The following is a 24,237-nucleotide window of genomic DNA, read 5'->3' on the forward strand; positions in this document are numbered from 1 at the left end:
GCTGTCTTGCCCAGTGGTTCTGTGAACACTACAAGATGAGATGCAGGGCTGTGATGGAGAGTCTCTTGAAGCCGTCATTGAATGATTTTTAGTGATGTGAATTTTTGACAGCAGTGTGCTGGCATCCTGCTGTTCTTTAGTGCACAGCAGCGTGCAGAATGGAGATTCGATTAATGGTATCTGATCGTATCTCCTGTTTGGTTTAGTGCCAGGCACGTGCGGATCAGCTCAGGCACATTAGGATAAATAACACATAGCACAAACAAAACCCCTGGAGCTTTTTGAGGACATGAGACTTGCCCTTGCTCTGTTGACTAAAGCTGTGCGGTCCATGCAGAATGCATGACTCAGGACCTCCAAAAGGTGTCTGATTTCAAACACATGCACTCACAACACAACATCCACTTTGCAAATAATTACAAGACCTTACTTGATTCGGCAGGCAGGTTACAGCTAAAAACACATTTATAATTCACCTATAGAGTAATAAAAAATTTTAAACCAAAGTTGCTTAAAATAGATTATGGATAATGATGACATCTGACCCTGGCTGGGCATTCTTGGGACTTTAATGATTGGACAGTGTTCCTCACATTACTTGGCTTTTTATAGTTCCAGCTAGATTCGCATGAAATCATTATGAACTTATTAAGTATTAAGAGAGGCTGGGAGAAATTTGGCATGCTGAAATGTTGGGGTGACCTGATGCAATTGGAAAGCTAACCTAAAATCAGAGTGCAAGTCCCAGTGTGGAAACACATTCTCCAAATGTGACCCCAGATTGTCATAGATGTTTAATATGCTGAATATCGTATATTGTGAGTTTAAATTACTTATACCTCAACTATGCTCGTCACCTTCACTATTTACCCACTATAGAGAGTCTTTTACTTCGGTGTTACAAGTAACAGCAATGTCAGTTATCCAACATCTGTAATCCTGGCTACACTCCAGGTGGAATTTAGCCTGCGTGTGTGTCCTGGCAAAAACCAGATCCCTAATTATCTCTTTCAGTAAGTGCCTATCACAGTCAGTAGAGCACAGTTTAGTCAGTCATCTTTCTTCCATGGTGGCTGTGCAGAAAAGTGACATTATGGGCCATGGGATAGCCAATGCTCCATTCACAACGCGTCTGGGCCTGAAACAAGAAAAGCTTGATATTTTTGGTTATAAATCAAATGAGATGTGAATTCCCCAGCTTCCTATCCATATGCATTTGAAAATGTCATGAAAGCCCTCCAATCTTGAGAGCCAGAAAGGGAAGGGGTGGGGTGCAGTGGAAGCAAGTCTGGAAGGGGGTTTTTGTAATAATGTAGACTTGCTCCTACTTTTAACAAACCTGAAAACTTCTTTTTCTTATGCAGTGACTGAAATTTATCTCTCTTTCTGTTAAGTATTAGAGCGGTTCTGGTGCATGTTTGAAAGTATTTGCTTGTCAGTGTGTGTCAGCCCAGATTTATCTTTTGTATATAGATGAGGAGTGCTCCTCCAACTTGACTACACCCCAGAATCACCTGTGGGACTTATTAAAACCCATATTTCTGAGCCAGTGGTGTGGCTCAGTGGTAGAGCTCCTGAATGCTTGGGGTCTTGGGTTTGATTTTAAAACAAAACAAACCCCTCCACTCACTCTTGGGCCTTCCCCATAGCTGAGAAGGGGCCTAAAAGCCTGCATTTCTAGCAAGTTCTCAGGTGCTGAGTGGTGAGCCCTGACTTGGAGAACTGGGATGTCCCCTTCTCCTCCTGGCTGTAGCCTGTGTGATTGCAGATAGCATCTGTGAGGAGTGTGATTAGCTTACGTAGATTCTCTCCCTGATTGGTTAATGTTTTTAATTGACACACAATAGTTGTATGTATGTGTAGGATGTAGTGTCACATTTCAGTACATACAGTCAGACTGGTGGAGTGGCTCTAGGGGTCAGAGCGCCTGCCTAGCAAGCATGAGGCCCCGAGTTCAAACTTTAGTGCTGAAAACATACATATATACAATGTGTAGTGATCAGATCAATTATTAGGAAATCTATCACTTCAAACACTTACCATCCCATTGTTTGGGAACATTCCAGATAATATCTATTAGCTGTTTGGAAATATACAACCTGTCAGCAGCAAATAACCCTACTCTGCTGTAATAGAGCGTTAGAAGTCAGTCCCCTATGGTATGGTGTGGTGACTCATGCCTGTAAATCAAGGTACTCAGGAGGCAGAGATGGAGAGAAGTATAGTTTAAGGTCAGCTTTGGCAAAAAGTTAGTGAGACCCCCCCCCTCCATCTCAACAAATAAGCCAGGAGTGGCAGTACATGTCTGTGATCCCAGCTTCCTGTGAGATATAGGTAGGAGGCCAAAACAAAAAGTGAGATCCTATGTAAAAAAATAACCTAAAAGCAAAAGGAGCTGTAGGCATGGCTTAAGTGCCTATTCTTAAGTGGTAGAACACTAGCCTAGCAAGTGCAAGGCCCTGAGTTCAAATCCCAGTACCCACCCCAAAAAAAAAGCCTACTTGTCAAACTATACCCCTGTACTCATTATCAATTCTCTCTCCATTCCCCTGCCTCTTTCTCTCCCTCCCTGCCTCCGTTCTTCCTTTCCCAGCCTCCAGTAATCACCGTTCTACCCTTCAGTTCTATGAGGGCCATGTTTGTGACTTCCCCATATAAAGGAGAATGTGCATTTTTTAGAGAGGCTCGCTAGGGTGGTACACTTTGTCCTCCCAGTGGCCAGCGTGTGCTTCCTGTGCCCTAGGACTGTCTGCTTCAGGTATCTCCCCAGCCATTTGCCCAAGAGAGTCCGCCCTGACTTGGGGGTTGAATTTAATCCGCACCTCCGGGCAGTCCCCTTGTACTCGTCTCATAGGATGCCTCTGAATAATCCTTCCTTTGCTGGCAACTTATTGTCAGGCATTAACACAGTACTGCCTTGGTGTTTGATGTTTATGTGCTATGTGTATGGCTGTCTGTGTAATCTTTCTCTTACCGCATTCTTAATGATAGGGATTGGATATTATATACTTTGAACTGTTTGGTGATATTGGCATAGGTATTAGTAAATATTATATTATTCTATATTTATAAAAATCTTTCCCTCTGGAAGCCTCATTTCCTTCTATCCGTCATCGAGTGTCCCTTAGGCTGTTAGGTTTGATTTCTGACCCATCTTCCTTCCTCCTTATAAACTTGTCCTCCAGGATTCACATACACTCAGTCTAACCATTTGTTTTCACAGCATTTATCTTTGTTTCCTTACATTCATACGGAGTCTTCGTTGTGTGTGAGCGCTTCACCTCTGCACGCCAGCTCTACGGTATAACTATAGTAAGTTTTCTTAGTACGTACTGATTAACAAGTTCCTTGTTAGCCAAAGTTGCTCTGAGGCCATTAAACCTCTGCCCAGGGCTTGAAGAGGAGGTCCTGCCTCTGCTCCTGGTTGTCAGTTGAGGTGTTGACTCTGTGTTCTGTGGAGTCCACATGTCTGTGGATAGATCACACAGGACCCCAGTCACTCGGTGTTATGGGAATGCCTGAGCCTTGGTTGCTAGACCACAGATTTGCAGAGGAAAACCTAGAACAGCTATGGTTCTGACGTGGGCGTGTAAATACAGCTGTGGCCTCAGCAGGTGGAAAACAGCACGGCAGAATTGGATTTCTTGGGCTTCTGATGTTTATGACTTGTGGGGATTGTCAACCTGGAGCTATTACTTACCTCTGCACTCTGTAAGGTGATGGGTGGCTTCATTGCCAGGGAAGAATTGCTAGCTTAGTCTCCTTGGAGGACATTACAAATGTTCCAGTATTTCAAATGTTCCAGTCATTTTTCCCCTCAATAAAATATTTTTCTCTAAGCAGGTTCTTTTCGATTGTAATTGATGGAGCCAGGTCCTTGACAAATAATGCTTTTAGGTTCTCTGCCACAGAAGAAAATCTTTAAGAAAATACCAAACATTGCTGCCTGCTTCCTTACAGATTTTGAATGAGTGTTGCTACCACATTCAAAGTGGCATTATCACTAGGAGTTCTTTCTAGCTGCGGATGTTGGTATCCTGAGTTGTATCTTATGCTGAGCCCTGCCAGGTATCATGTTGGGTGGGTATCTTGAATATTAAGATGCACCCCCAAAGCTGGGCATGGTGGTGCATGCCTCTAACCCCAGCTCTTCAGAAGATGGAAGAAGGATTGTGGTCTGAAGCTGGCCCCAGACAAAAGCATGAGACCCTATCAGAAAAGTAAAGGAAAGCCAAAAGGTCTGGAAGTGTGGTTCAAGGGAGAGAATACTTGTGTAGCAAGCACAAGGGTCCTGAGCTTTAAGTTCTAGTACTGCCAATAACTAAGTAAATAAATAAACTAATTAATTAATTAATTTCCCAAAGTATCTATCCCAGCACTGTTGTACCATGGAGATTTGTGCCTACTCAGACTGGATGTTGGGCAGCTGGTTGGTTGGCCAGCTGTTTGCTGCTGGGATTGAACCAAGGTCCTTGGGTTTGTCGTGCACACGCTCTACCATGACTGAGCTCTATCCCAGGCCACTGTTGGTTATTTAGCATCACTAGATAAAAGCTGGGCATGATGGTGCATGTGTGTACTCCCAGCAACTTGGGAAGCTGAGGCAGGAGGATCTTTTGAGGCAGTGAGTTTGGGGCCAGCCTGGGCAACATAGAGACTCTATCTGGAAACAAACAAAACCCAAAACAACACAAGAAGTATACTCCTCCTCCCATATACAGCCCTGTGCAAGCTGTGCACATACTTGGTGTGTTCTCACTGGCCTCTGTTTTTAGTCTTCTCAATGAAAGATCTTGTTTCCAGAGACGATTGAGATATTGAAATTTCTTGACTGTTGCCCTAAGACTGCTCTTCAGCAAGGTGATCAATTTTGCTCAGAGATATCAAAGTAACCCTTAAATAGATTTGTGGGTTATGTACCATATGAATGATATTTCTGAATCTCAGGATGATGATCATCTTAAACAGTTTTTATCAGATTTCTGAGAAATTTGGTATATTATGTGTAGAAGTTATAGGGCAGCAAGACTTGGTCTTCACCTCCTCTCCTCTCCCTTCTTGTCTGTCTTTCCTTCTCCTCTCCCTCCTCCTGTCCTCTTCGAGAGCCTTCCTCAACTACAGGCTTATCCTCCCCTCCCACCACCCCCTTATTTTTTTCCCTTTCTTTCTTTCTTTCTTTCTTTCTTTCTTTCTTTCTTTCTTTCTTTCTTTCTTTCCTTTCTTTCTTTCTTTTCTTTTCTTTCTTTCTTTTTTTTTTTTTTTTCTGGTGCTGAGGGTGGAGCCAGAACCTCTGGAGTGCTGGCCACATGCTTGCTGTACCCCTGAACTCCACTCCCAGCCCCATCTGCCCACTCCTTGATCTCACCACTGGCAATCCCTCTTGGGCCAGGGTAGTTGGTTCACCGTACAAGTTGGTGTCCTAATACTTTTGCCATAATATTCTGGCGATTATTTCAAAAGAAAATATTTCTTCTTTTTTTTTTTTTGCATATCTGCTTTTTTGCTCACAACTAAAACACATATTGCTTTTGTAATCAATCAGGACAAGGAAACTATGTAAACTTAGAGACAGGAGAGGATGGCCCATCACAAGAATTTCTGTCATCTTTATTGGCTGGTAGGAAAACATTTCTTAAGAAACTTAGCAACTCTCCTGTGCGGACCCCTAAGCGGGCCCTAGTTACAGAAAGTGCTGGATTCCAAGGACCAATATCTCCAGCAGAGCCAGTGCACACTGGGAAAGGGGTGGGATGACCAGTGTGGCATGGAAGGGGTGTAGGGCCTGCTCCCCAACGGCAGTGAGCAGCAGGGCCACTAAGTGAACTCAGAGGTCTAAGGGCTAAGATGGGACACACCTAAGGAAGAATGGGGTCAAGGGAGCAGGGGAGCAGTTTGGCTTGTTTCCCAGCAAGCTTTGGCATTGTACTCAGCGGTTAGCTGCTTCTGCACCTCTTGGAGGGCTGGTGGGATCAGAGGGGCAGAACCTTGTGCATCAGCACAGGCTGATGGTGTGAGTCTGTGGAGAAGGTTTGATTAGATGGTTACCTTTTTGCATTTCTTAGATACTGTGGGCCATGAGACTTTGTTTTAGCAAGAGTTCATCTGAATGTTTAAATCCAGTAGGGTGAACCCATCTTCATTTTGAAGGTAGGGAAACTGAAGCACAGAAGACATAGAAAAATTGGTGCAAGCCACGTCACTGTTTGGGGACACAGGTGCAGTTTGACCTTTGACCTTTCTGCTCCATGACTTATGGTTCCCTTAGACTTGTTTTTCTGTACAGATTGAACTTGTCTAGCGCCTATGAATCCATAGTTCAAATTGTAGGCAAACACACACACCATCTTGATTCTAAAACAGTATGACAAGTGTAGGGAATCCTGACCCAACATAAAGCCATGTGGCTGTGGTTTGTAGTTATCTGTGGGAAATAAACACTTGAATGTTATTGCTGCATATTCAAATTAACTAATACCTTGGCTGAGATTTGGGGAAGAGGCCATCCTGTTCCTCCAGTATGGCTGAGGAACTTGGATTTTGATCGTTGCAATAGAGCAGCGTCCAAAATCTTTTTATGAGGAATATGACATTTGGTTTTCTCCCTTCGGCTTCACCAAAGCTCTGGAAGCTAATCATGGGGCCCTTATATGTGGCCATCGGCCATAAGTGTCTAGACACAGTCATTTTGAGGATACAACTTTTGCCTTGAGTGTTCCTTGATTTTTTCCCAATGCTTTGTAGAAACTGTGCTGTTCCACCTGCCCAGCATCCATAGGCCCTTTGATTCCCATTCGTTGAAGCTTGCCAGAGTCGATTTGCTATTTGCATTGTGTACTTGGCGTTGGGGTGTGGCCTAACTCATGTCTTCCTTTGCTGTGCTGTTCTGAAATCTGGAGGTTTTAGTTGTAATCCAGAATGTTGGTCACCCGTTAGTTTGAAACCCCCTAATGAAAAACTGACTAATAAAGACACATATCTGAATTTTCTAGCCTTTTTACTGCTCAAGATGCCAAAAATAATTCTTGCATTAGTCTTGTCTTAATTTGTGGTTTTGTTGTAGAAGTAAAGATTTTCTAACTTGATAGCATTGCTAGAATTTATTGTTTCCTGTTCATGAATTGGTTGGCTGGACCTCCATATATCACGAGGCAGGGGCCTCGTGAGCTTTCTCTGTAAGTATGACTGTTTAGCCTGGCAAAGCCTTGATTTCACAGTTAGACAAGCCTGGTTTTGCATCCTTATTCTGTTTCTTAAAACCTTGGAGACTTTATGTTAGTTATTTAGGCAAGCCAAGGCTTAATAAGATTATCCATAAAAGGGGAATAATAACATCCACCCCTCTGGAGTGTTGTGAGGTTTCAAGATATCACATGTAATAAAACCCAGTTACCTCTCCCCTGAGAGCGCTAGGCAGCCACCTGCTAGGATTTTCCTTTCCCCCTAAGAACCTAATTTGATCTTCTTAGTTTAACTTGACTCCAACTTCCTGGTTCATCAGTTTCGTAATCTTCTCACTAAACAGCTCAAGGAGATCACCTTTGTAGCCTTGGAGAAGCCCTGGATGTCCACCTGAAGTAGTGGTGTTTTTAACTATCACTGGAGGACTCAGCTTGACCTCTTCTGCCATCCTTTGTGTGTGGGAATCTCTGAGAATAGGCGCACATGTGGCCCAGGTGTGAGGAATCCCCCTGGAACCTGGCCAAATTGTAAGTCATTCTGAGCAGGATTGGTGGCTCACCTGTCACAACAGGTAACCCATCAATCAGTTCAGCAAGTAACCACAGGGTTTTTCTTAGCAGAGCAGTTTTGTGCCCCTTTTGAGCTATGCTTGGCCATGTTAGGTGGCAGCTATTTTATACAAAGGACTGAGCTGGTGAAAGCATTCTTATCAGTGACCCTGCCAGACTGCAACCCTCGGATCTCTAAAGCCCCATCATTTCGTGAAATGAAGCTATATAGTTCCTTCTCTTCAGCCAGCAAACTCAAGTTCAACCTCCTACCTGATCCCCCAGCACCCATCTGGAAGGAAGGAAAGTGAGACTCATGGAGCACTTTCCAAGTGGCAGATTGGTCGCAGGTGTAATTCCATGACAGTTCTTACAGTCAAACCAAGAATGTTTGTCCTGGGAGTGAGTTTAATGGTGTTAGATTGTGAGACCGTGGTGTCCATTCTTGTTAAAGGAGAAAAGACACACAGGAGCCTCAGCGTCCCCCAGGATGAGGACTGAGTGTCACGTATGACTGTGCCTGTCCTCCCTGCCCACACACCTGCAAAAGATATTCTTTTTTCAAGGGTGAACAAGTTACTGCTTTTACGTGCTGGCTTGATGGGTTGGCCGGCAGCTCTCACAATGAGAGGCAGTGGGGAGCAATTCAAGAGGCTTTCCTGCTGTACACACTGTGGTTTTGCATGTCAGCTCCAAGCACAGGAAGCCCTGTGCCACGAAGTCAGTGTGGACAGAGGAGGGGAAGCAGGACCTTCTCACATTTACCATTCTCATTGCCTTCATCTCCTCTGCCTCTGCTAAACCGAATCTCATCTGGTCCATCCAGTCTAACTGTGGCCCACAGCCGCCTGTCATTGCAAATAAAGTTTTATTAGAACATAGTCACACTCAGTCTGTCTCTGGCTATTCTCCTCACTTTCTGTCCCAGCCACTCAAGGCATGAGGGTGTGTGATTCATGCTGTTTTGTCCAAACAGGGGCTGCTGTCCACATGACCTTGCGTCAGTTGCTCTCACTTTTCAGAGATTCAGCCATTTTAGCTGCATCATGGAATGATGGGGAGGTTGGGAATAAGTGAAATAGTATACTTGAGTTGTGTCCAGCACAGGGCTAGGCAGTGTACAGTTGTGCCTCATGAGCCTGGATGTGTAAAGGTGAAGGTCATGTGAGCAAAGGTCACTCAGCTGAGCAGATTCACTGCCTCCTCCAGAAAGCCTTCCTGATGTTCCCCCCACCCACCCACCAGGTGCTTGTTTCAAACCAAACACTGTGCTTGCTATGGAATCTTCCCTTGCTGGTGCATGAGGAATCACTGGTATCTATTCAAACAGAGATTTCCACGCAATATTCAGATCTGCAATATTTCCTTCTGTCTTTATTAACATGTTCAAACATTTTTGCCCAGGATAGCTGTTCTAGACTTACACTGTACTTTTCCCAGGATCATTTCACTAATGTGTTGGCTCCTGTCTGGAAACCTTGCACATGAGGTTTTAAAATCTTTCATTCCAGTGCAAACTTTTGATTTGATCCTGGTATTGCATAGGCATAGTCAAATATCTTGGTATTTGGAGGATTTACCTCCAAATGAAGAGTCATTTCTCAACACCATTCTCCTGATCTGCTGCTTTGAATTTTAAATTGCTTGCAGTGCTCCAAAAGCCTAGGACTGGGCTTTGTGTCCCCAGTACTGCCCCAAACTGACCCATCCATGCAACATAAGAAATGCTTGTTAGATGTGGGAGTTCCTTGGGGATCCTGACAGCTGGGGCTGCATTTTAACGTGGAAGGCTATAGCTCCCTCCTGCCTTTCTGAAATGTTGGTCTTATGTCACCAGCATGGAGCACAGTCTGGTGATGGAGAAGGCTGGATCATAGTTTGAATCTGAAGCAGCTGGATTTGCTGGTTTGTTACATTCAATAAAAAGAAACTCCATAAAGTGTTCTCTCTTTGTTGTTGTTGTTTCTTATAGGGTCTTTTCCTAAAATGCAGGCCTGTTTTTCTGAAGTAAGAGTGATGATTGTTTTCATAGCAGAGTTCCCTCATCACTTACACAACTGTGGGTTCTATCCCCTGCTATCGTCCTCCCCAGCTCCTCCATTGCTGCACCCCACCACTCCTGGAGGCTTCTTTGCTACTTTAGGAAGAGCCATACAGATAGATGCCCACTATGTGTATTTTCAGGACACGCTTTTGAGTTAGTGATGTGGACTCTTTGCATTTTTATCGAGGCAGACTTGTTTCTACTGGTCCCCTTTCCTTGAGAAGGGCACAGTTCCCCTCAAAGGAAGGGGGTGACATTGGCTCCTCTGTACTGGAAATGACAGAGCCGCCCTGTCGAAGAATCTTTCAATTGAGAGTGTTAAATTGGGAAGGTAGTGAGCAGATTTCAGTGGTTCTCTTTAATTTGTTCCCATTTTGGTAAATGTGGTTTCTGAGCTTTTTAGGAAGGGCTGGCTTCTTTCTGCATTTTTATAAACCACAACTTCGCTTTCAAGAAACTTGTGGCACTTAGGTACTTTTTGTGACTGGTCAGAAGCTCATCATTAAATAGAATTATGGTTTCTGCTCACACCAGCCTTACCAATCAGAAATCCTTCATTAAAGGGGTAGTAGAAGGAGAAAATAGGTTTTTTTTTTTTTTAAAGTTTCCATTTTAGAAGTGGCAGAGAAGACACTCAAACTTTGTTTCATTGTACATGTGCGTGCATACTTTAGTATATAATTGAGCCTTTTATTCTGATATCAACAGTCATTTTTGATCTCTTTTTTTCTTTTTTTGGTGGTACTAGGGTTTGAATTCAGAGTCTTGCACTTATCAAGTCATACCCTCAATCTTTTTGGTGTTAGGTAGGGTCTTGTGATTTTTTTGCCCAGGCTGGCCTTGCACCTTGAGGATGGCATAATTGGTACACTACCAAGGCCAGCTATTGTTTGAGGTGGGGTCTTGATAGCTTTTTGCCTGGGCCGACCTTGAGCTGTAATCCTCAGAATCTTTGCCTCCCATGTAGCTAGGATGACAGACATGAGCTACCACCCCCTACTCAGTTTAGATCTTTGACCCAGACTTTCTCATCTGGGGTGTCATGACCATAAAACACATAAAAATGACCCAACTTTTCTTGGGTCTCCCTAAGATAATACTGTCAAGAACTGTGATGGGCATGAAATTTTACCCTGCTTACATGCTACTACGTTAGCTGATCAGAGATTTATGATGCGTTCAGAGGACATGGGATTCCCAGCTACAGCCAAAGGACTCTGTTAACCACACCAGTAACATTAGCCAGAGTATCATCGTTGTTTTCTTGCCCCTGTCCCAAGTCCAGTTTCCCACAGGATGATGCAGCAGGGTTCAGTTAACAGCTGTCTGTGGAATATTATAGAAGAACCCAAGTTTTAGAAAACTCAAATCTTTCCTCATGGGTAAAGACAATTTATCTCTTCCAAGACCAGCTGTCCTACAAATATCCTTGAAAAGACAGTCCAGAAAAAAGGTGGCCAGTGCCACTAGTGATGCATGCAGAAACACGAGGGGCCCATGGAGAACCGTCACCCACCAGATATGTGGACAGAAACATTCTAGATGGATAGGAACAGTGGCTAATTCATTAGATACGTGGATAGCTAAGGACTCAGGTCTCTTGGGGCCTAGGGTGAGAAAAACTGGCAACACAAGAAGCAAACTGTCCCTTCAAAGTATTTTAAACCACTGAAGGGGAAGAGAGTATCAGAAATTCCCTTAAGATTAATATTTTTTATACACTGCTTTTTGAGACTATGTAAGTATGGCATTTTAAAGAATTAATAGTTTTTAAAAATTTTGATCCCTATAACAAAAAGAAATTAATCAATTCTAAAATTAATCAAATTCTGAAAAGGAGGAGGAGATTTTTATAATGATGCTCACATCTACACTCTTTCACTTTCAGAAAGGTTGGACAGTTTGCCTCTGGGAGACACTTGTGAACCATACCATCCTTTGGCCTCTGTCTGTAGAGGCATTGACTCAGCTGTATGAGCTGAATATCTACCCACTTTCCCCCCATCCACACACTTTCCTAGAGGACAAGACTGAAGTGGCTGGTGTCCACACAGCCGCTGTACTGGTTCCCAAACCTTGTTGACTACACAGGACTTCCTTCTCCAGCTCTCCACACGACTTAGGCCTCAAATCCATTGATGCCATTTCTAGATTTGCATTTGGCCACATCTTAAGAATGTCACAGCTCACGAAGTTTGTCCCCACATGGGCTCTGAAGTCTAAAATAGCATCTTACTGTCTCAGATACTGTGGGGAAAAAAATCCCAGGATCACAAACATAGTAATTTAAACCTGAATGAGGCATCTGAAAGGGTCTCACAGTGAGCCAGTCGGTGTGAGGTCACACAGCATGTAAGTGTTGAACAACTGAAAACAAACACAAAAGGTGAACTTCAAGAACTTGGCCTCGCACTGGGATTGCTAATTTAGAGTTCCTGATTTAGGACAAGATGGAGTAAACCAAGCTAAGCGACAGGCCCTTACCCTTCACTTCCCAAAGCAAAGGGATATTTTTTCCCTTCACCAAGAAGAAAAATAAACAAAAAAACCAACGGAGGGTTTTTTTTTTTTTCCAAAAAGGGAGGATTAAGTAGATAATAACCATATAATCTATAATCCTTCTATAAGTATAGTCATATTATTTGTCACCCCGTAGCTGTCCTCCCTCTAAGAAGATGGATGGCTTCAGAATTGGGAAAATTTGATTTATGGATACTTGAATATATATAAAATTTAGTTAGTTAAATTTGATGGTATATGAATTTATCACTTGATCTTTCCTGAATATGTACTTATTTGTTGTGTTGTTTTTGAAATGTTGGAATGACAAAAATCATTTAATTTTGTCTAGTATGAAACAGGATTTATGTTTTGGTTAAAAAAAAAGATGGATGGCTATCATTTCATCTCTTAACTATTTATGACTAGATAGAGTTGGTGGGGGTGTGGAACAAGCACCTTGAATAATTGCTGGGAGATTAAATGGCAGTTGTGTGGCTAACTGTGCTCTTAACTTCTCTGTCAGAACTTCCCTCCTCCCTTTCTCACCTTTCCCTTCCCAATTGCTAAGACATCATTAAAGGTTCTTTTCTTCTCAAGAATTGAGTGACTTTTGTAACTGGTGATTCAGATTACTTTGAGATTTATAGGCTTCTTGGCTTGGGGTAAAATAGGTTTTATGGCTCCCAAATGAGTGGCCAGGTAGGGGAATTATAAACAAGTTCTTCAAAGAAGAATAAGTTTTGAATTGCGACCCCCTCACCTTTTCTGATACAGCATAGGAAACCTACTGTGTTGTGAAATATCTACAAGTTCAGTAATTGAGTACTTCATGTACCTGAGTACTTGAAATCCAGTTTTGATTTTAGATTTTCTAAATTGATTGCACAGGTGTTGGGTTAGACTTCATGTGCCTCATATTTTACCTGGCTTGGTGATATTTATGAAAAGAATTAAAGACCTTATCTTGCCACAGGAAAAATAGCTGGTACCATCAGAGAACATTGATATCCTATTCATCAGGATGACAGGTCTTAGGAGTTCCCTGGCCCCCTGAGCAGGAAGAAGAATGGGCAGCCTGGGAGGAGGGGGAGTCACGAGTAGAGAATAGGCGCACCAGGCAGCAGAGCTGGCACCCACAGGGAGGCTGCTGGGCAGGGGTGCCCTAGCAGGCAGTTGGAGGAGTCCACCTGCTCTTGGGGAGGTAGATCTGGTCTCACACCTTGGAACTGTGAGTTAGGGGCTAGCCAGACCATGTTGGCAACACGGGCATGAAGCAGTGAGAGGAGAGTATTCTGGAGAGGAAGAGGAAGTGAAAGAAAGGGAGCTATGTTGAAGTGAAAATGGACAGAATGTGGTGTGTGTTCTGCTATAAAGCCAAGAGTCAAAGACACAGTGCTCAGGAATTTGAGAGGACAAGGAAGCTGCTCAAGAAAACTGGTTTAAGTTGAAGAGAGTGAGTCTGTGGGGAAGGACGCCTGAGCACAGCATGGGGTGAAAACTTGTGTATTGAAAATAACTGAGTTGAGGGGTTGGGGTGCAGCTTGGTGGTAGAGAGCTTGGCTAGCATTTACGCCACCCTGGTTTGCACGCCCAGGAAGGAAACAAGATGCTTTCTGCACTAGTTATAAAGGAAACTTGGTATATCATAGTCACAAGGCCGGGTCTGAGATAATCGAAGAACAGCACACGTTTTTATGCATTTAGAGATCCTTCTAGGAGTCTGTTCACTGCCCTTGTTAACTTTTTTAAACTTGGGAGATATGAAGGAATGTTCAGGTCACCAAAGATCTTTTGTTGTTCGTTGATCTCTTCCTTAATCTCTGGTCTTTTGCCCTTTCTAGAGGAATCCTGCTTGCTAGTGTTGTTTTGTTTTGTTTTCTGTGTTGCCGCACACCTGTGACCAGATGAAAAAGCTTTAAACTCTAAAACATTTTGGCTTGACTCTAGATTTTTGTGACTTTTCTTCTAAACAGAAGAAATTTTACAGACAGTCCCCATCCTACAGAGGTTCAATTTAGGATTTTGGGGCTTTATGAAGGTGTGAAAGTGATACACATTCTGTAGGAGCTATCCTTTGAATTTTGGTCATTTCTTGGCCAGGTGGTGGTGAAGGATGTTCCTCTCACAATGCTGGAAGCAGTGCAGAGCCCCAGCTCCCCGTTAGCCATGTGATCACCAGGGGAAATCCCTGATACTCTGCAATGTAATGTCTTGCTAAGCAAGGCTGTTCTGGAGGTTTGGTGCATTAAATCCATTTTCAATGTATAGTATTTTCATCTGAAAATGGGTTTATCAAAATGTAACCCCCTCATTGTAAGTCAAGGAGCCTCTGGGTTGCAGAAGGCCAAGCCACTATTTTGAGCATTTGGTTCTCTTAACTAATGAACTGATACACTAGGATAGACAAGATTGGATTTTCTACAAATTTGGAAAAGTACAGTGTATCTCTAGTTTGGGATTGTGGTTCCTTTTGGAACGGTTTGGGTTACAGCCCTGGAAGGGTTCAGAGGACTGTCCCTGTTGGTCTGGAGAGATGGGAGCTGGCACCTTGGCCATTTAGCATTGGGTTCTTGTTTATTTAGTGTCCTGTGACCTTTGTATCATTAATCCTGTCCTTCCAACTTCCATCCTTAGGCTAAGCCAGACCCGACCATCTATGGTCCAGTGGCTTAATCTTCAGTCTCCGAGCACACCAAGCTCCAACCCAGCTGTTACCCCTCCTTCACCCAGGTCACCACCTTTCCCCTTCTCTCCTGCTGCCTCCATCGTAGACGAGCTGCCTGAAAGGTGCGTGGTTTGGAGGACCTTGAGGAATATGGTAGTGCCACACAGAGGGACTCCATAAAACCTGTGTTCACTGCTAGAAAAGGTTTGCCCAGGTTCCCCTGACATTCTGGACTTGATGGACAACTCACCACATATTAAAAAAATAAAAAGTCCTAATGAAACCCACTTAAAAAATTTTGCAAGAAAATTAAAAGGGGAGGGGAGTAAAGTGGAGGAGGGATAAAAAAGTAAAAGAGGGGATGAATATGATCAAAGTACATTTTGTGCATGTATGAAATTACTGCAGTGAAAGCCCTCTCTATGTACAATTAATGTATGCTAATAAAAATAAAGCCCAAAGAGAACATTTACACCTTTGTGTTGGGTGGGGGACTGTGCCACAGTCATCCCTTGATACACTTGGAACTGTTCCAGAACCCCTTACACTCAAATCATCCAGAGTCTTACATAAAGCTATGTAGTATTTGCATATAACCTATACCCCTCCTTCTGTATATTTTAAGTCAAGTCTAGATAACTTATAACATCTAATATAATGTAAATGCTGTATAAATAGTTGCTGTATTATTGAGGGAATAGTGACAAGAGAAGAAACCTGTACAGTGTTGCACAGTAGAGATGCAGGGTTTTTATTTTTCATATTTTCTATGCATGGTTGGTTGAATCTGCAGATGCACAGCTCACGATGTGTAGGGCCAACTGTTTATTCTTCAGAAAAACGTGTCTTCTTGAGACCTGCTTCAACCTACTCTTGTCTTTGGTGCCAGTTTTTCATTTATGAAACTAGTTACTTGGGAAAAAGGATTTATGCATGAATGTAAGGCTCATTCTTTGTTTTAGAGGAAGGCAAACTGGTCCTCCTGTGGCCACTTAATGACCAATACGGTAGAAGACAGAGGAGCTGGCCTTCGGCAAGCCCATTGGCCAGGGTGTGGGCTGAGGTGGTTCTTAGCATTAGTGGGTTCCCCTGCTTTAGTGAAGAGCGTGAGACATTTCCTTCTGCCTCTGTTTGGATCTGGCTGAAGGGTAGTTTCCATCCTTACCCAGTGTGCCCTTCTCCCATGAGGGCACCGAGGATGTTTTGACACATGGGAGAAGATGAGCCTGGTGTACCGTTCTTGGGCTAGGAAGTCTGAATAGACAAGACCCCAGTAAGATCAAGTCCCTTCCTGGGCGCTGTGGGAGAGGTGATCACAGCACATGGATTGGGTCAGTGACTCACTGAGGACCCAGTTGGTATGTGTGGGCCACTTGCCTCCCCTCCTGACCAGTGTCTCATTCACTGGTCTCTTTCCCGACACAACTAAAGTGCTCACTGGGTAAACACGGCTTGTGCTTCCAGTGGTGCTAAGCGATAGGAGAGGACATCCCACCAGGCAGGTTGCAGAGCCAGTTGAAGTGGCTCAGTGACAGCTGCCCAGAGAGGCTCCCTGAGGACCATTTCACCTTGGTAACCCATCACTCACTTGGAAATCAAGTGCTATGGCCTGGCCTGGGGTTCACACCCTGTTCACTTCTTTTTCTGAAGGAGTTTCCCTGCTGATGACATAAATGAGGTTTGGGGAATGGGAGCGGGAGGCCCATGAAACTTCTCTCTCCCAGTTATTCATGTGTTCATTGGAATCCTTCATGTTCTCTCTGCAGCCTTATCAACCGCAAGGCCCGAGCAGTGTATCCCTGTGAGGCAGAACACAGCTCGGAATTATCTTTTGAAATTGGAGCAATTTTTGAGGATGGTAAGTGGCATTGGGAGCCTCGTGGTGGGATATGTTCTGTCACCCCAGGACACCTTCGATGGAGCATGCTGTCACTGGTTGCAACCACACTCTGAAACTTCAGAGAAGAAGAGCTGACCTATTTGCCTGATCCAGGGGCTATGCTGGTGGCTAGGCTATGGTTTTTGCTTTTGCCTTGCTTGCTCTCTTCATCCAGGTCATTTCTCCTGATGGAAAGAAGTCAGTACCACTTGGAGTTAAGAAATATTTCTGAATCACACCCTTTGATTTTTCAGTTCTCCAAATTCCCTAAGCAAGCCCCCTAAGTGCTTCAGGTTTACAAATCTGTATTCTTAGAGGAGAGCCCTAAGCTTAAAACATTCTGAGTCTTATCCCCTAACCACTCCATGTTTTCCTCTTTGCCAACGTCAACAGTGTGTGTGAAGCTTCACTTGTGGGTATTGACTGCCTATTGAAACACGGTGGGGATCTTTTGAGTGTGTAATATTCACACACAGACCTTTAGGAGCTATGCCTGGCTTAGTATTTCACAAATTGCTCCTGTGGCTTAGTGCATGTGTTTTCTTCCCCTCGCTCTTGATTTCTTCCCTCCCTAGTCCCGCTCATTATGAAATTCATTGGTTGCTGTGGAAACAGTGATGTGGGGTGTGTGGGTGGAGCTTCCCACAAGAGTTGTGGGGGAGCAGAGGGAAGCTTGGGTGGGAATGGCTGATGCCTTAGAATGTTTGGAGTCTGGAATACGTCAACACAGGGCATAATGGTGTGTTGTCAGCAAAGCAGCGTTTGCTGGGGATTTTCTTTTAGAAAGGACTTGTTTCATGTAGAAGAGATTTCTATAAGTGTGTGGTACACACTTCTGAGAGCCAGAGATTCCCAGTAGCATCAGAAAACAAACAACAGCACTCCATATACAACAGAATTACTTTGTGGGGAGTTTTTGGTCTTGAAGTGAAGCAGGATTCCTCTGTCATGCATCCATTCAGCATTGTCAGGAGACCGTGGTCACCCTGCCACCCTACTTCAGGCCTGTCACAGGTGGGTCCAGCAGACGGCAGAAGGAAAACCTGAGATGGTTGTAGTGAGACTCACCCATTCAAGAAATGGTGATACACTTTTGAACTCCCCTGTGTGGTATTATTTGTGAGATAATTAGTTTGGTAGAGGGTCATCATAAAGGATGCCTTAGGCTGCAAGTAACAAAAATGGACCCAGATGGCTAAATCAGTCATGGGTTGGCTTACAGGATATTAAGTGTGGAAGCAGGGTGCTCTAGGGTTGGTAATTAAATATGTCATCAAAGACCAAAGTATTCCTAGCTCTCTACTGGACGGTTTCAGCTGTGGCCGTGGGCCTCTGGCCATGGTCCCTGGTAGAGGTAAGATGGCTACCACAGTTCCAGTTCACACTTGACTCCTGCAAAAAGTGACATCTCATCCTTGTGCTCCTCTTTAATAATGAGAAACTTTTCCAGAACTTGCTTCACTTGTCCTCACTTCTCAGTGGTCAGAACTGAGTCAAATGCTCACAGTAAACCCATCACTCATAAGGATTTAGCTCAGGAGAACCACATCAAGCACATGACATCTCCTTTGGTCACACAGCCATGTTTCTGAGGCTAAACCAAATCTTGGTCTACTAGCATAGATGAAAGGCAGAGGCTGGGAGGTGGCTGCCCTAAGAGGCCCAAGTTCTCCAGCTTCCTTAAAGTCCCTCAATGACTTGCAGGAGTCTTCCTAAAAAGGAGGAGAGAGGGAAAAACACACACATGTGTGAATGTGCACAGAGATACCTATGTGTATGTGTGCACACACGTAATGATGGCATCTCCATGTGGTTTTAAAGGAGGAAGTGTGACAGCATGTGGCCATGCATTATCAACTCTGCAGTGACTTTGTCTGAGATCAGACTTTGCCTCTTCATTTTCTGGTGGCCTGCACAAGTTCCTTAAGTTCTGTATGCATCAGGCTCTTCACCGCAGTCTGGAGGAACGTCTGCCCAGATGGCACGTGGCGCTGCAGGAAGACAGGGTCTGAGTGTCCCATAGACTTTAGTGGGGCATGTGGCTGACTGTCACACCACACTGGCACATGGTAGTATGGCTGTTTTCAGCCAAGTCATGTCCCTTAGAGACTAGGCGCCCTGTGGCGCTGGTGTCCAGCTCTGTCTAGACTTGCTGGCTGGTAATTGCCTTTCCCTCCCCCAAGGCTCTGTAATCCAAAAATGCCTCATTGGTGTGTTGTTGCCTTCTCCCTACCCAAATACACGAACGTCTCATTGTCTGCGAGCTGTGTGTCTCTCAGCTGCCTCCCTGATTCTTTCGTGTGGTGCACATGAGCTCAGTAGAAGGCATTCAGAGTTGGCACTGTGACCCATGCTGTTCCTTAGAGACAGTTCTTAAAGGGCACCCACTGTAAGTTAGTCAAAGGTCCATAAGCAGGGAGCATTCTTTTGTGTGTTTGCACCTTCATCGTCTTTCAACTAGTTAAAAGCCTGTGCTTGCTCACAACATGGCTGGCAAAGCCCTTCCTGGAATGACTATGGGGTCTTCCCTTTTGATGACTGACATGGAGCAAGACAGGCAGGTCCTATGCTTGATCCTATGACCTTGGCTTCTGTGGAGCTGGGCAGTACTCCAAGTGGCCACTATTTACAGCTCAGCCTGTAGGAATGTCACCAGAGACACTCCCTTTCTGCAGACCAGTGACACTTAGTGTCCCCAAAACACCCAAGACATTTTTTCTGTGGTCACTTATCCATTGGGAATCTTCCAGCATTTCCACATGATCCTGCAGTGCAATGAAGGAAACTAGTGTCTGACATTCAGTGGCCTTTGGAGGAAACAAAATCCAGGTCAGAGTGACCCATTGGCTGCACCACCAATAGTTACATGGTTTGTGGTATGCACAACGGTGAGAAACCCTAAACCAGAGTGTGGAAGGGAAAGGGGCCGCTCTGGAACTGTTCTGTGCTCTTTGCTCTCACTCAGGGCCTGGACTTAAGTCATGACTTCAGATTCTTGGCTGCAGATTTGTTTCTGTAGTTCTGGGAAATGCCTTCCATAATCTACTGTATTTGTATTAGCTCAGGGCAGCTGATGCTCCTGTCACTGCCAGAGGGACCTTCCTTGCTTTTCTCTGGGCCTGGGGTATCTCAGGAATACATTTTACTGATAGCCCTGCAGCTGCCAAACTCTACTCAGGTGGGAAGTGGTTGCTTCCCAAGGGCTACCTAGCTGTGGGCGCTGGATCTCAGAAGCAAGCCCACTCTCGTTGGTGAGGCACGGTTCCTGCCGGGCCAGGTCCTGTGTTGGCTTGCACATGGAGACGTTATGTCTCCATTGCTTGGGGAGTTGGAGTGACCCAGATTAATCCTTAAAAGCCTCTGGTGATTAAAATTTAAAGGTCTCAAATACACAGAATAATCCTTGAAAAACAATTTGGTGTTATGGTAGAAAGTTGATCATACATAGACCTCACAACCCAGTGATTTTATTTCTAGATATATTCCTAAAAAGGGGATCGCAGAAAAAAAAATCAAGTGCCAGATAACTCTACAGTATGTGATCTTTGTTAAGCTCAGAAACAGGTAAAAATAAATAGTATATGATTTGGGATATGGACTTGTATTTTAACCGTAGCTGGGGTAAGAGAAAGAGAAACAAATATTTGATCTCCCGGGCCAGGAAAAGTTCTGTGCCCATTGACCCAAACCTCCATGGGCGTCATGTTGCAGTTCCTACATTGAACATGGGTTCCTGGCATTCATTGTATTCTGATGAAGCCTCAATGTCTTAAATATTTTCACTTTCATCGTTTATATTATGCTAAAAACAAAGCCAAAAAATCTTGAGTCTAGATTCTGTGCTGGAGATAACTTCTCGCAAATTATTGTTACAACTCCAGGGTCCCTTTTGTTATGGGATGGGCAATCTTGGGATGAAGTGGCAAACCATAGTGAGCTGCCACTTCACACCCATTAGGATGGCTGTTAGTAAAAGAGAAATAAAGATAGGATAATTGGTGAGGATGTGGGGAGATGGGAACCCTGTGCACTGCTGTTGGGAATTAAAATGGCATAGCCACTGTGGAAGGCAGAATGGAGACTCTTCAAAAAATTAATCATGGAATCACTAGATGATCCAGCAACCCATTTTTGGATATATACTCAAAAGAAGTGAAAGCTGGGGTTCTAACAGATATCTGTACCTCCATGTTCACAGTAGCAGGGTTCGCAATAGCCCAAAAGGTGGAAAGTAGCCCAAAAAGTAGTTTCTAAAAGTGGAAACACCCCAATGTGTGTAAGAAGATACATGGATGAATAGAATGTGGTGTATACACACAAAGGAATAGTATTCAGCCATCAAATGAAAGAAATTCTGACACATGTACAGCAAGGGTGAACCTTAAAGACATGCCCAATCTTGAAGGGCCATCTATCATGTGATTGCATTTCTGAGAAACTTCTAGAGTTCTAGAGTAGGAAGATTGGAAGATTCTTAGATACTTTTTTTTTTTTTTAATAGAGCTTACCTGGAGACCTGTGTACAGAATAGGGTCCTTGGGGGAATGGCAGAAACTTAGAGCACCATGACCCCTTGCCCATAAAAATGGAAAAGCAGACACCCTGCCAATCAGTAGACAGTTCTCTGTGGAGGACCTCCTCCCCTGCCCCCATCTTCTCCAGATCATTCTTATTCTCACCTCTGGAGCCCTGCTTTTGGGCCCCTGCTATGATAGGCCCTGCCCTGAGGTGGTACATTAGTGAATGAACTTGTAAGTTCTCAGAGGTGAGCTGTGGAAAGCCTTGGGACCTCCTCTCTGTACTCACTTTTTCAGGAAAGCCTCTGCAACATCTGGGGCAGGAACTTGAGGAGGCAGGGGCTGGAAGTGTCCTAGGAGCCCCAGGCCCTGTGGCCTGAAACTAGACTACAGCAACTGGAGACCTAAATGACAGCTAAAAAATACTGCCAGTGTCTGCATTTTCCTTGAAAGTAGCATGACTAAAAAATAACCCCCTTCTCCTGGGTGAGGGCAGGTGATGCCATGCAGGTCCCTTCGAGCCCTCCTGTCCCCTGTGACTCCCTGGGTGCTCTGGACCTGTACCGACCCTACCAATGGTAGAGGCTGAGCTACCAGCTGCGGGAAGGGTTGTCCTGAAAGGGCAAAGTCTTTTCTCAAAGAAGGATTTTGGAGCTCCTGGATTCAGTCTCATGCAGTCCTGGAACCTTTTCAGACAGAAGGTCATCAAGACCACTGCCGTCAACAGGTGATTTGGCCAGTACTGCTTAGAAGCTGAGAGGCCCTGCTGCGTTTCTGCTCCCATCAGTTTTATCTATAATGCCCTTCCAGCCCAGCCATAAAAATGTAAATTGCTTTGGTTTATCACTAGGTGGATATTTAGGGTGATTCTTACTGGCTGGTGTGTTTATTAAAGTCATATTTGGTACAGCAGCATACTCACATGCTACTCAACTTTTAAGTAGGAAAATTAAGTAGTGATGCAGCAAAAATGAAGACCTTGTCTTTACACCTCTGTGGAGTGTTTGCTGAGCATGGCGTTCAGGCCCAAGAAGTTGCAGGAAGGCACTGAAATGGGGAGCCCAAAGGGCCTCATCCCATGGAGATCCAGGTTGAATGAATGATGATGGATAGGGGAACTTTGGCTTTTGACATGATATATTTACTTCCTTACCTGGGTAGGACGTGGAAATGATGTGTTGCTCCCATCACACTTGATGTAAATTGTCTTGTTTTAATCCTGGCGTGGTCAACCATGCCTGTCATTCCAGGTACCCAGGAAGTGGAGGCAGGAGGATCACAAGTGGAAGGCCAGCCAGGGCAAAGTTGGTCTCATTTTAATCTTTGCAGCAACTCCTAGTGAGCTGTCATTGAGCCTGTTTTAGAAATGATCACCACAGCTATGAGAGGTTGTGTAAATCATCTCACATTGCCCACTCAGTGAGGAGCCCCGAACTCAGACTGTAAAACCCACCTCATTTCATTAGCTCCTGTCTTTTGAGTCAAAGTCTTCCCCCACATGAGGTGCTCCTTTTCTCCTGAAACTTCCTGGGAGGTCAGCATTTTCCCCATAAAGGGTATAGGAGTGTGACAGGGTACAGGTTTGGGGAGGGAGGGGGAAAAGGAAGGGGCTCATTGGCTGATGTTAAGCATTGTGGGGCTGGCAATTCCAACACCTGCAGATTGGAGGCTAAAGGTAGGACTGTAGTTGGAGTTCAAGGGCAGCCATTGGCTGACAGAATTTCCCCAGTCTTTGTTTCCTAAGAGCTTCAACTAATTGGATGAGGCCAGAGGCATTACAGAGCCAAGCCTGCCTCATCCCAGTCTTCTGATTTAACTGTGGATCACATCTAAACATCCAGAATAATTAACCAGATCTTCACAGAATTATCTAGAATAATGTTTGACCAAATACCCGGGCACCATGGCTTAGCTAGCTTAACACATAAAATTAGCCATCACACTGCTGTTAGAGGGAGCAGTTGAATAACTAAGTGTAGACTGGAGCCTGGGATGAGGACTTGGGGTTTGATGTCCCAAGTGGGAGGGAGACATTTGGTCCTCATCTGAAGCCTCTACACCTGGTATTTGGGATGCCCAGCTGTGTTCCAGACTCTCCATCTTACCCACCCACTGCCCGTCATTGGCCACTTTGAGGCTCTTAGGATTACAAGAAGTCTCGTTGGTCCCCTCGTAAGTCAGTGACATCTTTCTCCCTACTGGCTTTGACCTTTCAGAGAGGCGAGGCCTGGGAGGTGATGTATGGGGATGTGGAGGACTTTCCAGCCAAGCCTCCCTTTCATTACCATCATGGAAGTCACCTTTCTTCCTCTTCTAGCCAGCCTTTTGTTCATGCGGAGTCTGTGTGTGTGTGTGTGTGTGTGTATGTGTGTGTATAGAAACAACAAGCACATGCAAGTTGGTTCTGCATAGATCCCTGAGAGTTAAATGGATCTCCAGGTGCACCAGCTGACCCGCATTGGCCAGGAGTATCCTTTAGGCCTCTGGCTTCAGCCTTGGTCCTGTTCTGCTCAGGAGGCCACATAGTCACATCCCCGAGGGTCCTTTTTACATAGAATCCAGTTCTCCCCATGATGCCTGCTTTGCCATCAGAAGTGTGCATTGGATGAAGCTTTTAAAAAACCTCGTTGAAACGCAGAGAAACTAAAGCAGATACCTTAAAGCAACTGAGGCCAATAGTAAAAGGGGAACAGGTACTAGAGAAAAGGTTAGATCAAAAAGAATTAACCTAGAAGGTAACACCCACGCACAGGAAATCAATGTGAGTCAATGCCCTGTATAGCTATCCTTATCTCAACCAGCAAAAACCCTTGTTCCTTCCTGTTATTGCTTATACTCTCTCTACAACAAAATTAGAAATAAGGGCAAAATAGTTTCTGCTGGGTATTGAGGGGGGGCGGCGG

General features: G+C 44.5%; 1 protein-coding gene across 3 annotated transcripts in view; it reads left to right on the forward strand.

Annotated features, from left to right (window-relative positions):
* Positions 1-24,237, forward strand: part of Arhgap10 (Rho GTPase activating protein 10) — a 285,111-nt gene that overhangs the window by 258,628 nt on the left and 2,246 nt on the right. For all 3 annotated transcript variants that reach the window (XM_020181364.2, XM_074041256.1, XM_074041255.1), the window contains 2 exons: positions 14,908-15,060; positions 16,705-16,796. In XM_020181364.2, the coding sequence (XP_020036953.1) occupies positions 14,908-15,060; positions 16,705-16,796 (245 nt within the window). The remainder of the gene's footprint in view (positions 1-14,907; positions 15,061-16,704; positions 16,797-24,237) is intronic.

This window comes from Castor canadensis, chromosome 9 (assembly GCF_047511655.1).
Source record: "Castor canadensis chromosome 9, mCasCan1.hap1v2, whole genome shotgun sequence".
In the NCBI taxonomy this organism is placed as follows: Eukaryota; Metazoa; Chordata; class Mammalia; order Rodentia; family Castoridae; genus Castor; species Castor canadensis.